Here is a 16,853-nt window from a genome sequence, read left to right as displayed (position 1 = left end):
ACAAATACATTTTGCTTTGAAAAAATTGAAACGCAAAACACTAAGTCCTGAGTCCTGACTCTTTGGCAGTCGGGTCGTTCGTCGTTGGAATTGTGGTATCTGTGGACCCCGGTTCTGGAGAGTGGAGAGCGGGGAGAATGTGCGGCAGCGGTGCTCCGTTGAAATAATGGCATGATGAGATGTTAATTTTAAAAATATAGAATTATTCAATATGTTTTTGATGTTTTAAAACTTGATTTTGTGATTATGCGAAATACTATAATCTAAGGTGCGTTTCTGATCTTGATTTTCGTTCAAATGTAAGTAGAAGAGATTTTGAAATGGTAAGATAGTTTTAACCTTAAGCCTTTGCTAAAATGAAGTAATTCTAAAATCTTCAAAAGTTAAAATGCAATAGGCTTATATGATCTTCATTGTTCTTAGACTGAAAAGCTTCTAGTGAAAACTTTCGATATCCTTGTTCCATTTCTACTTGTTGTTTTAGTTTTAGTTGTGGTTGGGCATGTGTTGTGATGGACTTAATAGGGAGCTAACAACTGGCTAGGGGGAAGAGATAGTCTGACGTCACGCAGCCCCCCCCCCCTCTGGTTGGCATTTTAGCGCGTAGAATACTGTTTCCAACCGTTAGGGGGGATGAAACTCCAGTAAGAGATAGAAGGGTGTGACGTTTCAGGGTCAGAACTGTTACCTCCCTATCAAAGGTTCAAAAGAAGGGTCATATTGTCATGAGTGCGCCAAGGCTGTGTAGCAAAGTGGAGGGGGGGGGTATGTTTTGGAAAATTTGTCTTTAGGTATTTATAAGGGGATCCGAGAAAGGGTTCGATGAAAAATAAGAAATTTGACAAGCAAATGCCTTAATTGCAGTTATCTGCACTTAACTCCCAAAATTTCATCAAGTCAGGGATAACTAGAAATATCAGGGATTTTCAGTAAAGTAATTTCTTTCCCATAGTGTGTTACCACGAACTTTGTAGTGACGTCACATGCTCTTACCTCTTACCTTATTTTCAGGCGACCATATTGGAAGTCGCGAGACGTCGTCAGCTTGGGCAATACAAATTCGGGACCCAATATTGACGTCACAGTTTCCTTCCCCCCCCCCAGCTTCGCGGTAGCACACTATACATGACAACGTCATAACCCTGTATCTCTTACCTTAGTGATATCCCCCTTTCCGGGGGCAAATAGTATTCTCTCTTGCAAAGTTGACCACAACGTTGGGGATACACAGTTCGCTCCGCTGATGATCAAAACAAAGAACGGGCCACATGGTTTCCCTGCAAGTTGAGTTTCTTTACAAACTATGGTTTTGGCTTAGCAAACTCAGTGGGCACTTATAAATCCCGCCCACAAATTACTCTAGCCTTCGCCAAGGCAAAACTGGAGTTTGTAAAGAAAGTCAACTTGTAGGGGAACTACGTGACCCGTTCTTTGCTGTAAGGCAAAAACACTGTCACAGTCTTGCAGTCTTTCGTTGGTACATTTTATCGGCCAAGGGCGAGTTCATATTGGTTCCTGCTTTTGGAAAGGAAAATTGGTGTGTAGAGTGTAACCGATTCGCTGTAAAAGCTAGGTTACAGAGTGAAACAATGAGGTCAAAACCAATAAAAATATGTTTGAACTCTTTTATTCAGGTTCAATTGGGGTTAGTACTTGTTACATAATATAATTAAAGAAATAAATAATGATAATGGCTATTTACAATGCATGTGATAGGATGGGAACTGAGAGCGCCAGACTAGGGGGTGTGCCTTTCGGAGGTAGCTAAAATAAGGGTTGGAGTAGAGCCATTTGTGTCCCAAAGTAGGCCTACTGAAGTGATGGCACGAACTGAGAGAGTTAACGCGCGAAGACTAGTCATTACGGACTAAATCACTGGATTGCCTCGTAGAAGGTCAATCTACCCTACAACTAAACAGGTCTTAGCTTAGAAGGTGAATACGACCTAGGGCCTACCGCACTAGCTAACTAACACCAACAACTATCCATGATAAACTGCCACTCTATCATGATGACTAATGAGACAGACTGTTTTAACAGACTGCACCAAGATGAAACTGTACACTGACTCTAATACACAGCTGACCTGAATTTATATAGCCCTAGCAATAGGCCTGGCTCAATATAGGGGGCGCTCACCAAAGGTGCAATATGAGACGCCACCTATCCCACTCATGTTCAACTAATCTATTATGAGGTTAAAAAAGTCTTAACTTAAGATTAGAGAGCAAAGGGAGCCGGATGTAAGCTTAGCTATATGATTAGCTTAGCATCCGCTACACTCTATTCGCGAGTATTAGGGTTAATTATGGGGAATTATACTTAACTATTCGCGATCGAGCATTGGGGTGTTAACTATTGAGAATAATAGACTTAACTATTCGCGATCGAGCATTGGGGTGTTAACTATTGAGAATAATACTCTTAACTATTCGCGATTAATCGGGCAGTTAGAAATTTACCAGGGCTTAACTATTAGGTGTTCTATTTGGAATGAACTATTCGTTTCGGTATTTGATAAGGAAATTGTTTCATATTCGATACCCAAAAAGTGGTATTCGCGCACCTCTACCGTGAACCTTATATGTGAAGATACTTATTCGAGAGCTAGTGGGATTATGCAACACAATTGTTTGCAGCTTTCTTATTTCCGTCATTCAGCTACTTAATGGTGGGACAATGAATACATAGTATTTAGACTAGGAGGACTGATACCATTTAGACTAGGAGGACTATGCCAAGACCATTAACAACCCCCGGGACTCGCAACGCAAGCTTTCTACTTTTCGTGGTTTTCTGTTACGCTTACGCGATCCTAGCGACCCTCGCGGTATATTGAGGAAACTTTTAGGGGGTACCGAATTTCCGGTTTACAGGTTCCTCTTTGCTATTTAGAAATGGCGGATCACGACGAAGAAGATGAGAATGAAAATGTTAATGTTTACATATTTTTTTATGAAGCTAATTAAGCTACATATTATTTTGCTATTTTATCATAATTTAGAAGAAGACGATATTATTTCTTTTTTTAAGCGATATCCGGAACCGGAAGTTCTTTACACCCTATAAGTTTCTATCCGTTGCCGGCCGCTTGGTGGCACCCTTGTCGCGAAAACAACCGTAACTCCTAGAGGCGGAAATTTCAATACTAGGATCTTATTGCGTTGTGAGCAGGCTGGGAAATAAGGATATTTTTTAAACTAGTCCTTGGGACCAGTGACCCCCCTAGTGTCCTAAATAATAAACTGGTCTCAGGACTGGTCCAAGCCTTTGTTCTCCTATAGATTTGCAATTAATAAACTGGTTTTTAACCAGAGGAAGTGTCCTATTTCCCAGACTGGTTGTGAGTCCTGGAGGTTGTTAATGGTCTTAGATGTATGGCTCTCTCTCTGTTGTGAAGTGTTCAGGGTTCGAATTAAAAAACACACTGTTTTTATTGGGTTTTACCCATCATAAAAAAACCCGTCAGAAAACTTACTTTATAAAACCGATCACTAAGGTCTTCAATTTTGATGAATTTTTTGAATGCTAGTGATATAATATTTATTATTTTTTATGAAACATTTTAACACATTTTTTATTAAGCATCGACTTTTGAATGACAATTTCAACAATACTAGCAACTGCTAAAGATTAAAACCTAATAAAACCCAGCTTTTTTCGAACCCTGGAAGTGGTAGTGTTAAGAAGTGCACAATTGTGTTGCGCATTTGAAACTTGGGAGGTCGAGCCGACAAAGGATAAGTAATCCTTGAGCCGGCTAATGTTTGCAGCCTTATCACGTTTTAGACTTTTAGTGACTTAAGCACAGCGCGTGTCACGTGGTTCCCCTACAAGTTGACTTTCCTTACTAACTCCAGTTTTGCTTGCCTAAGACAAAGCTGGACTTCGTAAGGAATGTCAAATTGTAGGGGAACTACGTGACCTGCGCTTTGCCTTAATATCCCGCTTCTACAAGTGCCGATTACTGACGGTCAACGTCTGTAATGTTGTATTCAATTTCGTTTCTCTGAGATTGCTGGCGAACTTGCTATATTATGTTATGATAAAACTTAGACGACGGAAACCCGAGTCCCATTGAACCGAACCAGGCACTGTGAAAACTGTGGGGATTCAGGTTGTGGTGTTATCGTGCCATAAATTCCGACAGGGTGGCAATATAGGGGCCGGAAGTAAGAAAAATTAATTATGGGACATGTGTCCAGCGATACCCCCCTTTGACAGGAAATTTTAAGGGACATTGTCCACTGGAGTGTTTAAAAATAGTGTCGCACCTAAGTAGTCAAGCTATCACAGGATTCGTACACTACCTGGAAATCCCGGAAAAGTCAGGGAAATTGAAAATGGGCCTAAAAGGTCAGGGAAATTGAAAATGGACTTGAAAGGTCAGGGAAAAATATATTAGCGGGAAAGTCTGGATAACAGTATCAGGGATGACCAGAAAATGTGTAGTCTGAGATTTGACCAGAGCCCCAAATTCGCGGAGAACGAAATAGTTGACTAATTTTAATAAAAGAACAACTCAGGCAAAAATTATTCGACTGATTTTAGATTGGTTTTCATATATGTTCGCCATGTATACGTTATTGCAAAAGGTCAGGGAAATTTGTGGAATTTAGTCAGGGAGAACCTGGAAAAGTCAGGGAATTTCATTCCAAAAATTTTGTACGGACCCTGAGTACTTTGGAAAATTTATTGGTCAAAATGTCCAGTGACCCGTTAATTTTTAAAAATATTATGATACATTTTAAAACTTTATTGGGCAATGTCCAGTGTTCTCTGCTTATTTCCGGCCCTGGGAAAGATCAGTCTGGAAATCCTAGCCACTTGTTTCATTAGCTAGGTAGAGAATTAAAATCCACCCCTTTCCAGGAAAGACCCAAATATTTGGTAAAATGAAAACTAGATTTAACGAAGATGGATTTATTTATCCTTATCAATGAAATTTTATCATTATTTTTTGCAAGTCTGTTTTTCACTGATAACACGGGTTTCGTTTCCTGCTCTTCATTTCCTGAGGTGTAGTAGACTATTTCCTATGTGCCTATACGCAAGATTTTATTATTTGATATTCTGATACAAAAAAGGCTGAAAAGCAAAACATTCATACAATTTACTTAATAAATTTTAATGTGGGCGCTTTGTAATTTTAATTGATTCACTGTGCCTGAAGATCCTACAGGAATTTCAAAGGCACGTGGAAATCAAGCCAATTATTATTGAATAAAAGATATATTCACAGTGTCTGTCAACCTAAGACCATTAAACACACGTTCGTGTGTGATGCTTAATTGATTTGCATGAAGCGAGTGTCGGCTCGTGTGTCGCGCCCCTAACATGCTGGCCGCTAATCTTACAGGGTTGCCACCGGTCAGGGAAAACCTGGAAAGTCAGGGAATTTAAAATGGCCCAAAAAGGTCAGGGAATTTTAAAAATTTCAGCACAGTCAGGGAATTTGATTTTAGTGGGTAAAATATCTGGTGATGTCTTTATTGAAAGAGTAATGAAAGTTTCTCCTCATCCTCTCTTAACACAGGAAACTCTAGAGCAATCCTTAAAAATGTCTAGAATTGTTTTTATAAAGTAAATGTTCTCTAAAAAAATCTCTTAGACTGTTATTTATAGTTCAAATGTTTCTTAAACATGTTGGTGCAACAAATACATTGGAAAACTTAATGTAGAAAGTTAATTTAATTATAAGCACTTAAAACGTGCTGAGAACATTTACACTTCCGGCCTAAAAAGGTCAGGGAAAATCGCAGAAAAGGGTCAGGGAAAATCGCAGAAAAGGGTCAGGGAAAACCTGGAAAAGTCAGGGAATTTGGTTCTGAAAATTCCGTGGCAACCCTGTTTTTACCTTGCCAAAGGCAGGAACCAATCAGAACTCGCCCACAAGGCGGAGATAAATTTAGCATTCGCCAAACTTAGCGGATCAGTCAACCCCACCCCTCGAATATGAGAGAATTTAGTGGCATTTGTTTAAATTAAACCGCAGCCGAGACCTGCTTTAATGACTTTGTGTCGAAGGTCTCTCAGACTTACTTTTCGCGTCCGACGCGCAAATTTTAATGGTTCCAGTAACTCTAATGACAACAAGCAAAAACTATAACGGAAAAAAATGTGCAGGGTTTGCTTTTGCTCTTCTGGTCGAATTGAATATATTGAAAACTCTTTAGTATTTTCTAAGAATAAGTTCTAGGGTTGGTACTGGTAAATGTGAACAGAATTTCTTTAAAATTTCGTATCGAATTTTTAGGCGGCTCAAATTCCTTTTAAAAGGGCTGAATTTGTTGATTGAATATCGAGGATTACGATAAAAATGGTCCGAACATTGTAGGCGTGAGTGGATAAGAGATATACACACAAACTCAGACTAATCATCTTAAGTTGATGCCAATTTTAGGTGTTGCTTAATACAACACCATCGGGGAATAAGCTTTAGCAAGAGTTACAATAATCCCACGATAACAATCCTTTAACCATTAGATAGATCACGTTTTTCGCTATAAATTTGATATTAAAATCTCTCGTTTTGATTCGGAATTTGATTTAAAAATAGAGTTGGAAAAAACCAAGTCAAAATTGCAAATGTGAACACGACGTTTCAACGTTAATTAGAATAATTTTTAAGCTATTTTGCTAAAAAGTAAACGTAACAGTGCTGTAAACAATCTAGGCCTACGTTGGGATGAATGTAGGACATAATCCCCTCAGGTAGGAGACAAAATCCCCCGTACAATTTCCCCCCGAATGGATGCCGAAAACAAATTCCCCCAGCCCTAGGACAAATTCCCCCAGCCCCAGGACAAATTCCCCCCAGCCCCAGGACAAATTCCCCCCAAACTGTGTTTACGACAAAATACCCTAGAGAACGATTTCAATTTATATGAAGATTTATAAGGAAAAAAAAACATCAATTCATGCGTTTAATAATTAAATTCTTTAATATTGAAAGTAGATTTTCTTAATTTTAAGTTTTTTTCAACCCAAATTATTTCCTACTCACAACTAAGAATTTTCTGTTTAACATACGAAAATCCATCTTTTTCCCGCCTTTGTTGGTCGCTATAATATCCATGGTTTAATGAGCAAGTGCTAAAATATGCATGATCTTTTATAGAAATCTTAAAAAATATTAAGCCTGTAACTATAGACCTAAAGGGAGGGAAATCTCAATATTTTAAAAAGTTATGTTACTTCGGAAGAAAATAAATGTAGAAAATAATAATTTGGAAAAGGCGTACCATTGTTACAATATTTCCAAAATATTACTAACCGAACCCAACCCAACCCAACCCAACCTAGCCTAACCCAAACCAACCCAACCCAACCTAGCCTAACCCAACCTTGCCTAACCCAACCCAACCTTGCCTAACCCAACCCAACCTTGCCTAACCCAACCCAACCTTACCCAACCTAGCCTAACCCAATCCAACCCAACCTAACCCAACCCAACCCAACCTAGCCTAACCCAACCTAGCCTAACCCAACCCAACCTAACCCAACCCAACCTAGCCTAACCCAACCCAACCTAGATTAACCCAACCTAACCTTGCCTTACCCAACCCAACCTAGCCTAACCCAACCCAACCTAGCCTAACCCAACCCAACCTAGCCTAACCCAACCAAACCAAACTGAACCAGAATAAAATCAAAAGATTGTCAAACTGAATGTCAATATTGAATGTCAGTGACCAAACTGAACCAGAATAAAATCAAAAGATTGTCAAACTGAATGTCAATATTGAATGTCAGTGACCAAACTGAACCAGAATAAAATCAAAAGATTGTCAAACTGAATGTCAATATTGAATGTCAGTGACACAACCAATTACCAATTCGAAAGCAAAAATTGTTTCGTATTTCCAATTTTTCTCCATTATTCACGCTAATAACTAATTATTAATACGTAAACCTATTTCTACCCTAGAAATGAATGAATCTGAACGAAATAATTAGAAATAATTCAATTTATATTTTGATAATACTCACGTACCTTCGGGGAATCGAACCCACCATTCTTCTCTCCGCTGTTCAACGCCTTATCCACTACGCCACCAGATCGCTGAGGCTTCCAGTGTTTTAGATAATATTGATATTGTATTTTTTATCGTCGGGGGATTATGACCGGGGAATTTTGTCTAGAGCGTGGGGGGATTTTGTTTACAGAGTGGGGAGATTTTGTACTCTTAACTAGGATGGGGGGAAAATAACCGGGGGATTTTGTACGTTTTTAAAAATGGGGGGGATTATGACTGGGGGTCTTTTGTCTTGGGGGTATTTAGTCCGTATACCCGTTGGGATACACCATTAACCCAAAAAAAGACTCAAATTTCGCGCCTTTAGTAAAGTTATCAATTTAGCCGTGAGAGGGCTACCACTGGGCTATGCTTTAAGCGGGAACGCCAGTCACCTGTTGTGCTAGGTACTGCCTGCGTACTGAATAAAATATGGCTTCTCAACGAATTATTGAACATTTTGACTCAGGTATTGTTTTAAAGGCAATTTTGAAGAATAGCACCAGCGGTTTGTATTTTTAAAAAGGCTATTTTGAAGAATAGCACCTGCTCTTCGAAATTTAATAAATCATATACCAAAGGAAAGCTTACGCCTTCCTCTTATTCATTGCCATGATTGCACACCATTATAATGAGCGCAAACACTAATTAACAATGAAAAACTATGTGCCAAAGGCTTTGCCGGAACTCGTTGTGATGATTAACACGCGGCGGCGCTTTACTTATGAAATCTGCGTAAACTTTCATCTAAGTGCATGAATTCAGGCCCCGTGTATCAGTAGCTTTTTATTCCTCCCATTTGATTATCATTAGTCTTCACATTTGGGTCCCGTGTTCAATATTTAGGGTCAGGGTGTTTACCAGCGATTGTTCGCATTTGGGGTCCTCTAAGGGGTTTGGGAAATAGGATATTGTGCAAAGTTTAAAAGAGTTCAAAAATCTGAAACTGTACTGAATTGTGTCTAAAGAATCATATTTCATATCCCCATATCCCGAAAGTTTCTGGTGTACTTCTACCCTTACTAAAATATTACATGAAATTCACATGATTGTTACCAAGTACAAGTGAATATTACGTGACACAACGTGTCAATGATTATCACTTGTGTTTGACAGGGTTGCCACCGGTCAGGGAAAACCTGGAAAAGTCAGGGAATTTAAAAATGGGCCGAAAAATCATGGAATTTTAAAATTTTTAGCATAGTCAGGGAATTTGATTTTAGTGGGTAAAATTTCTGTTGATAAGTCTTTATTGAAGGAGTAATGAGATCTTAACACAGAAAACTCTGGAGCAATCCTTAAAAATGTCTAGAAAAAAATTCTCTTAGAAGACTGTAATTTATAGTTAAAATGTTTCTTATTCATTTTGGTGCAACCAGAAGTTTATGACTTCTTATCCTGGGAAGTATTGGACTCTAACCATATCCGAAACCATCTCTGTTAGCCAACTTCTTATTAGGTCCCATCACCGCGCCACCTACGGCGCTTCTCTCATTTTGAGCTGGCAGGCTGATTTGCGCGCCAGCAGCGGGAAAGTAACGAAACTTTAAGGTGTGTCCTGTGGTTTGAGTTAACGAATCAGAAACGGTGACAAGAACAGCTGTTAAAAGAGTTTGCTAGAAATTCCGGTCAAACTAGTGTGGGGTCCTAGGCCCACGGATTGTAATGAATTTTTATAGAGTTCTAGACAGACGGCTTTTCAACGATTGGCGCTGAAGAAGTTTTGAACACGCCCCACAGTTTGAGTGCCACAGCCTCTCGGCGTGGGATTTTTTTCAGAAGATTAGATAGTTTTCCTAGTGGGGAGGAAACTTTCGACCCTCTTTTACGTTTGCCATAGGCAATTTTGACTTGCAGGGATGGATACTATATAAAGCCTTAGTGTTCAATACTTCCCAGGATAAGAAGTCATTAACTTCTGGTGCAACAAATACATTGGAAAACTTAATGTAGAGAGTTTATTTGATTATAAGCACTTAAAACGCGCTGTAAACATTTACACTTTCGGCCTAAAAAGGTCAGGGAAAATCGCAGAAAAGGGTCAGGGAAAACCTGGAAAAGTCAGGGAATTTGGTTCTGAAAATTCCGTGGCAACCCTGTTTGAGAAGTATTTCATTAGTGAATACCAGCTCATTTAAGTGTCGCATCAGATGACTTTTCATACCCAAGGTGATTCATGGGTGACAACACTCACATAACTAATATATACCCATGGATATCGGTCACGTTGAAGGGAAAGCTTTAATGAAATGAGAGACTTGTGAGTTCGTGATAGCAATAAATACACTTATATTAGGTGTATTTTAGATAAACTAGTGATATTATATCAACTTTTTAAGGTGTATCTCAGGTCTATCGCAGGCCAAAACTTGTCACTTTTATCAGGTGTATCCCAGGTCTGTTGCAAGTGATAATTTGTCACGTACGTCGGGTGTCTTTGGGGTCAATAACGGGTAATTATTTGTCACTCATGTCGGCTTACTTTCGGGTCAATAAGGGGTGATTATTTGTCACTCATGTCGGCTTACTTTCGGGTCAAAAAGGGGTGATTATTTGTCACTCATGTCGGCTGTCTCTCGGGTTACTAACGGGTGATAATGTGTGACGTATGTCTAGTGAATAATGGGGGATCAGGTGTCACACAGGTTTATAACGAGTGATAGACTCGCCCAGAGCGGGGCCAGGGTATAAAAGGACCGGCTCGCCTCTATAAAGGGTTTTTTTCGAAGGGACTCTTAGTGGGAAACATTTAGGCTGTAAAAGCCAAGCCTACTAAGACCTAGCCAACTGGGAAGCATTAAGCTGAAAAAACTTGCCCTAGAAAAGCTAGAACCTCCCCGGAAAAGAGTAGCCCTACTCGGCCCGTATCTCCGATCTACCCGCGCTTACAGTCTCCGTACTTTCTACGCGTTATTTAATTCACTATACATTATTATTTTTGTATTTATTAAACTCACTTGAATAAACCTTTACCGTTCTATTAAACTATCGCCTTGTCAATTCCTACTCGTGACAACTGGTGGAGGATATGACTCTTATCACAAATAATAATCACGTGTAAGTCACGTGATTTTTCGTAAACGGTCAACGTGAAATATAAATAAATAGCTGGTCTATATTGGACCCATTTAAGACAATAATTGGGGGTCCATTTTTGGGTAAGGGCAAGAAGTGATATCTAGTTTATTAGGGAGAAGGTATAAATTATTATCCACATTTCTAGCTTTATCTCCAGTCCAAACGTATAGGGTCCGGAGTTAATCCCCGCCGCCTCTAAATTACAACCAGCATCTCATTGGTTCTTGAAAACTCAGGCCATCACGACGCGAATGACCGGAAAATTACTTGTATTTTCCGACTGAGGAGAGGCTGCGAAATAGCCCGGCCTCCTTTTACGTCCCCCTTGTATTCTGAAAGGGGGACTGGGACTATGGCGCGCGAATACTTAGGCATCTTAAACCTTCTCCCTAGTAAACTAGATATCACTTCTTCGTAAGGGTAACTTTAGCGGAACGGTAATTATTCAAACATTTGTAAAAAGTGTTCGCAGTTACCAGTACCAACACTAATATATTTTATTGTAATTTTCTATTTATAGCTTTGTGTTCCTTGGAATGCCCTTGAAGTGAAAAACCTGAAGATTTTAATCCTGGAACAGTTTATGTGATAAACTTAACATTTTTTTTATCCAAAACAAAGAGCCGCGTAATATTGTATGTTAACGGTGGTTTTATTGAGACTACTAAGCTGTACTGACTGAATGTTTTTTAGCCAAAAATTTGGCAACTCTGGTTTTAGTTTGTGTTTCGCGTTAATCATTTATTCCCTCCAAAAATGAGACGTCTCGGTAAAGGTATTAGCAAACGACCCGCGAGTGGTCAAAGTCACTCGCAAAAACCGGGACCATCTACTAGAAGAGCGGACGAACGCGCCGGTAGCTTAGGCATCGAAGTTTGTGACGTTTGTAACATTTGCTTTTATAGCAAAACCAGTCTTTCGGTTCATAAACGAATCCATTGGAAAGATTGCATATTTGACTGTCCCACTTGCAACAAAAGGTTCAGTTCGCTGACTAATTTGAGGGCCCATCAGAGAATTCGTTGTAGCGCCGAGGCCCAGCCGAAATCACCGGCGGCTACTAAAAGTACCACCAAAACCAGTTTAAGCGCCAAGAAAGTTGTAAGAAAACGTAAGGCTAAGCCAAGCGTTCAAAAAACGAAGAAGCTACCTTTGAAAAATATCAACCGTAACAGAAACAACGCTACGAAAATCATGGCCCCGAAAAAGCGAATACTACAATTTGAAGGCGAATACCGTTGCGATACTTGTGGTAAAATTTGTTCCGGGAAATTGGGATTGACGTCGCATTTAAGAATTCATAAAGTTAAGCCAAAAGAGACTAAGATGGCTGGTACGATGATGAACTGCTTGCTCTGCAATGTATCATTCTTTTCTGAAAGTATGCTAAATAAACACATCCGGCAGAATCACAGAGGACAGGATATTTCCGAAATTGATAACATACGCCCCGAAGGTACAATCATTTGCGACAATTGCGATAAGGTTTTCAATAGCGATGGGGAACTAATTCAACACGCAAACATCTGTTACAACCAGCGGGATGTTGAGGACCAAGAAGATGATGACGAAAGTAGCTTAGATGAAGGTGGTGATGATGATGGAAGTAACCACGAAGTTGGTGATGATGATGGAAGTAACCACGATGATGATGATGATGATGATGGAGGTAACCAAGAAGATGACGAAACTAATGGTGCATTTTCGTGCACGCAATGTGAACAAAGCTTCGATAGCAATGTCGGACTATCTAATCACTCTCGTAAGCACTTGACCAAAGGCGCTCAACGGAAAAAGGCTCCGCCGGCAAATACAAGCAAGGGGCCTCCTAAAAAGAGTAGGAAGGAAGCTGTGAAGAGCAAAACTGTCGCGAGGAAAGTTTCTCCGCAAGATCTGAAAAAGGTTATTAAAGGCGGGCGAAATAAAAATTCCTACGAATGCCAAGTTTGTTCGAAAGTGTTTTTTCGAAGCTCCGCTCTAATCAGCCACTCAAAAACTCATTCTGTAGAGCTAGTCCATAGTCCTAAAAATAAAAAATCACCTAAGAAAGGCAGCCCTTCTGCCGTTACAACGCCTAATTTACCTTATGAATGCGAAGTATGTCTTAAAGGATTTGCTAAAGCCGCAGCCTATCATAATCACAAAAAGAATGCACGTCAGTGTCAAGATAAAACAACACCCGAAAAACGCGCTGATGAAACTTCGGATAGTTGTAAAAAAAGCCTCGTCTTGGTTGAAAAACTTGACGATAAGCTACTACTTATGGCAACTAAGAATGAAGCCGCAGTTTCTGGGACTGATAACGGTACGAGTGTCGGTGGAATGGATGTAGATACCGAAACAAAGAAACCAAATGATTTGCCTAGTGTTACCCAAGAAGTTGTTCAGCCCGTTCAACTTGAAGTCGTAGCCAATGGTAAAATTCCAGAGACTGAGATACAGGAAGCTAATGAACACATTTCCATGGAAGTTGACAACTCATCGGAGCAGATCTCTGTTGAGAAAGAAGTTGTCAAAGATGGCGGTCTAATCGTTGACGCGACTGTCTCAACGGATTTGGAAATCGTTACCATTGATACGACAATTGAAACGGTTGAAGTTGAAATTAAAGGTAATAACGACAGAGCCACGTCCCCTGACATCGTTATACCATTAGGTACGCCACCTAAACCGAAAGATGATCAAAATAAATCACTTCACCGAGACTCACCTGTTAAAGAAAATTCACCAAAAACGGAAACTACCGAAAAATCACAAGCACCGCACGCATCACCCGTGAAGAAAGATGGTGGCGGAAAGTTATTAGATTCCGATAAAAAGGAAGCACCGTTGGAGAATGGAAGCTCTCCAATCAAAAATGCCCTAATGGAAGCGGACAAAAATAGCGATGTTAGTCACGTCACAAAAATTGTTCCTAAGCTAGGCGAGGACAAAATGAGTCCGCAAAAGGACAGTGAGAATTCGGAATTGAAGGGAATAATTGATTTTATTAATAATGATTGTGCCGAATAAAAGTGTAATCCATTCGAGTCCTGGGCACCACTTAAAGATATACTTGTACTCTTCATTAATATTAACAAAAGAATTCCTGGACATTAAATTGATAACGCAATGAATGAATAAAGAGATGTTCTACATTATAAATGGTTTTTTTTTACTTTAGCGAGTGGGCCGGCTAATACAGGGTTGCCACAGTAGCTGGAAAACCTGGAAAAGTCAGGGAATTTGAAAAGGGGTGTAAAAAGTCAGGGAATTTGAAAAAGGGTGTAAAAAGTCAGGGAATTTGGAAAAGGGTGTAGAAAGTCAGGGAATTTGAAAAAGGGTGTAGAAAGTCAGGGAATTTGAAAAAGGGTGTAGAAAGTCAGGGAATTTGAAGAAGGGTGTAAAAAGTCAGGGAATTTGAAAAAGGGTGTAAAAAGTCGGGGAATTTGAAAAAGGATGTAGAAAGTCAGGGAATTTGAAAAAGGGTGTAAAAAGTCAGGGAATTTGAAAAAGGGTGTAAAAAAGTCAGGGAATTTGAAAAAGGGTGTAAAAAAGTCAGGGAATTTGAAAAAGGGTGTAAAAAGTCAGGGAATTTGAGAAATGGTGTAAAAAGTCCGGGAATTTGAGAAATGGTGGAAAAAGTCAGGGAATTTGAGAAATGGTGTAAAAAGTCAGGGAATTTGAAAAAGGGTGTAAAAAGTCAGGGAATTTGAAAAAGGGTGTAAAAAGTCAAGGAATTTGAGAAATGGTGTAAAAAGTCAGGGAATTTGAAAAAGGGTGTAAAAAGTCAGGGAATTTGAGAAATGATGTAAAAAGTCAGGGAATTTGAGAAATGGTGTAAAAAGTCAGGGAATTTGAAAAAGGGTGTAAAAAGTCAGGGAATTTGAAAAAGGGTGTATAAAGTCAGGAAATTTGAAAAAGGATGTAAAAAGTCAGGGAATTTGAAAAAGGGAGTAAAATGTCAGGAAATTTGAAAAAGGGTGGAAAAGGTCAGGAAATTTGAAGAACAGTGTAAAAAGTCAGGAAATTTGAAGAACAGTGTAAAAAGTCAGGGAATTTCCGTTGCATAACGACTTGAGAAAATGTGTAGTCACGACCAACTAGGTGCACCAGCTCAAATGCGGGAAAATGATAACGTCCTATAGGCCTAAATGAACTGTTTATGATAGTTCCTAGTAAAGTTTTATTAACTTCTAGTTTTAATTAAAAACTATGATAAAATTAGCATAATTGTAAGTACAAATTGTAAGTAAATAAGGAATTTTTAAAGGCTGCATTCTTACTTTTCTGTTGGTGTTAAGTTTGAAACTTTGTCAGGGAAAACCTGGAAAAGTTAGGGAATTTTGAAATGAAAAATGTCTGGCGACCCTGTAATAGTAAGGTGTTCCTAGTTCGGAACAAGTCACGTAAATAAAATTTACATATTAACTAGGTGTGGTTGGGGATGGGGAGGGCGTGTTTCGTATGTACTAATGTAGTACAGTATTCATGTTTTCTAACTCGCTAAGGTAATATTCGAGATGGCCCAACAGTTGGGGCACATTTAAGTTCTTACTACGACTTGCTAAAAAGGTCTTTTCGTCTATCCAGCCTCCACAGACAAACCACTAACACACATTCGCAGGTCATAATCGAAGAAGTCTTTCAAACTCTTAGCTAAAAACCGATTACAACTATATCTATTGAAGGGTCAGGAGAAGTTTCCAACGACAACTATAATAAATAACAGCAGTGATAGATTTAATTTTAGAAGTAGGGATGGAGAACGGTTAGTATTTACTTCGGTCCGACTCATAGCCCAGTATAGAGCCCCTCCCTCCAACACGTAACGAAAATTTTAAATTATCTTATTGGCTCACTTAAACTACGTTTTGATGACGTTGCTGACGGGGACGGCGAAAAATAGGTAATTCCTTTTTACCTCTGTCGCTATAACCCGCCTCTTCTTTCATACCCCTCCGTCCCGTGGAAGGGGGTCCGAGACTTGGACGCGCGCCCAGATTACTCTGTTCTCCATTCCTACTTCTAAAATTAAATCTATCATTGGCGTTATGAAACAGCTACTATATTTGTGAATAACCAATATTATTAAGGTAGCTTTAACTACAGACAGTCGCTTGATCCTTGTAGTTGGGTTCTGAAATTATTCCCCTGGTTTCGATTGGAATTTCAAAACTAGTTTTGGAAATCGGAGGTTAAAGACCTTAAATAGCGCTTGTTCCATTGTCAAAGCAATTTCAACTTGTCTGGTGCGAAAATCTACTAAGGTTTCAAAACGATTAGGCTGCATATATTTTTGATATCAGTGATGAAATTTGAAGCTTGAATTTTAAGTAGTAGAGAAAAAACGACAATAACGAACCTCGAATTATGTATGGAAATTAATTTGTGGGCGTCAAAACAAATTGCCACATTTTGGCCCTGTTTCAAGGTTTTACCGCTATACTGGGTTACGAAATTCATTTACGAATCAACCCCAAGAGCTATCATTGCGAAAAAAGTGAAAATCGTGGAGGCACATTGTACGACATCGATTAACAGAGTAGGTCAAATCTTTGTTTCTATTTTAGCACTTAAAATATTGGAAATTAATTCTGTTTTTCTAATTTTCATACCTTTAATCAGTACTTTTTTTGCCTGTCATGTGAAATTTGTGTAATCGGTCGGTTTATCAAATTGTGTCGGAAATTACTTTAGGAAGTCACGAGAGGTTTTCATAGTTACCATTTATTGGTTTGAGGTCATGAGGTTAGTGCGATGTGGTTTAGTTAAAAA

General features: G+C 39.2%; 2 protein-coding genes across 4 annotated transcripts in view; both read left to right on the top strand.

Moving 5' to 3' along the window:
• The first annotated feature begins 106 nt into the window (after positions 1 to 106).
• On the top strand, positions 107 to 14,240 carry LOC149619031 (uncharacterized). Of its 3 annotated transcripts, none has more exons than XM_089855464.1 (2): positions 107 to 299; positions 11,617 to 14,240. In XM_089855464.1, the coding sequence occupies exon 2, from the start codon at positions 11,853 to 11,855 to the stop codon at positions 14,106 to 14,108; it is 2,256 nt and encodes a 751-aa protein (XP_089711590.1). In that variant the 5' UTR covers positions 107 to 299; positions 11,617 to 11,852; the 3' UTR covers positions 14,109 to 14,240. The 3 variants fall into 3 exon arrangements, with proteins under 3 accessions (XP_089711590.1, XP_089711591.1, XP_089711592.1); XM_089855465.1 differs by having other exon boundaries at positions 107 to 323; XM_089855466.1 differs by having other exon boundaries at positions 108 to 268.
• A 2,182-nt stretch (positions 14,241 to 16,422) lies between these two features.
• LOC149619029 (plancitoxin-1-like) overlaps positions 16,423 to 16,853 on the top strand; it is a 34,272-nt gene continuing 33,841 nt past the window's right edge. The window contains exon 1 of the mRNA XM_089855279.1: positions 16,423 to 16,620. The gene's annotated coding sequence lies outside the window, so the exon portion shown is untranslated. The remainder of the gene's footprint in view (positions 16,621 to 16,853) is intronic.

The sequence above is a fragment of the Phalangium opilio genome, unplaced genomic scaffold, assembly GCF_054372755.1.
Source record: "Phalangium opilio isolate 3A_F unplaced genomic scaffold, DU_Popi_V2 ptg000209l_1, whole genome shotgun sequence".
Classification (NCBI taxonomy): domain Eukaryota; kingdom Metazoa; phylum Arthropoda; class Arachnida; order Opiliones; family Phalangiidae; genus Phalangium; species Phalangium opilio.
This window is presented reverse-complemented; position numbering and strand designations above follow the sequence as displayed.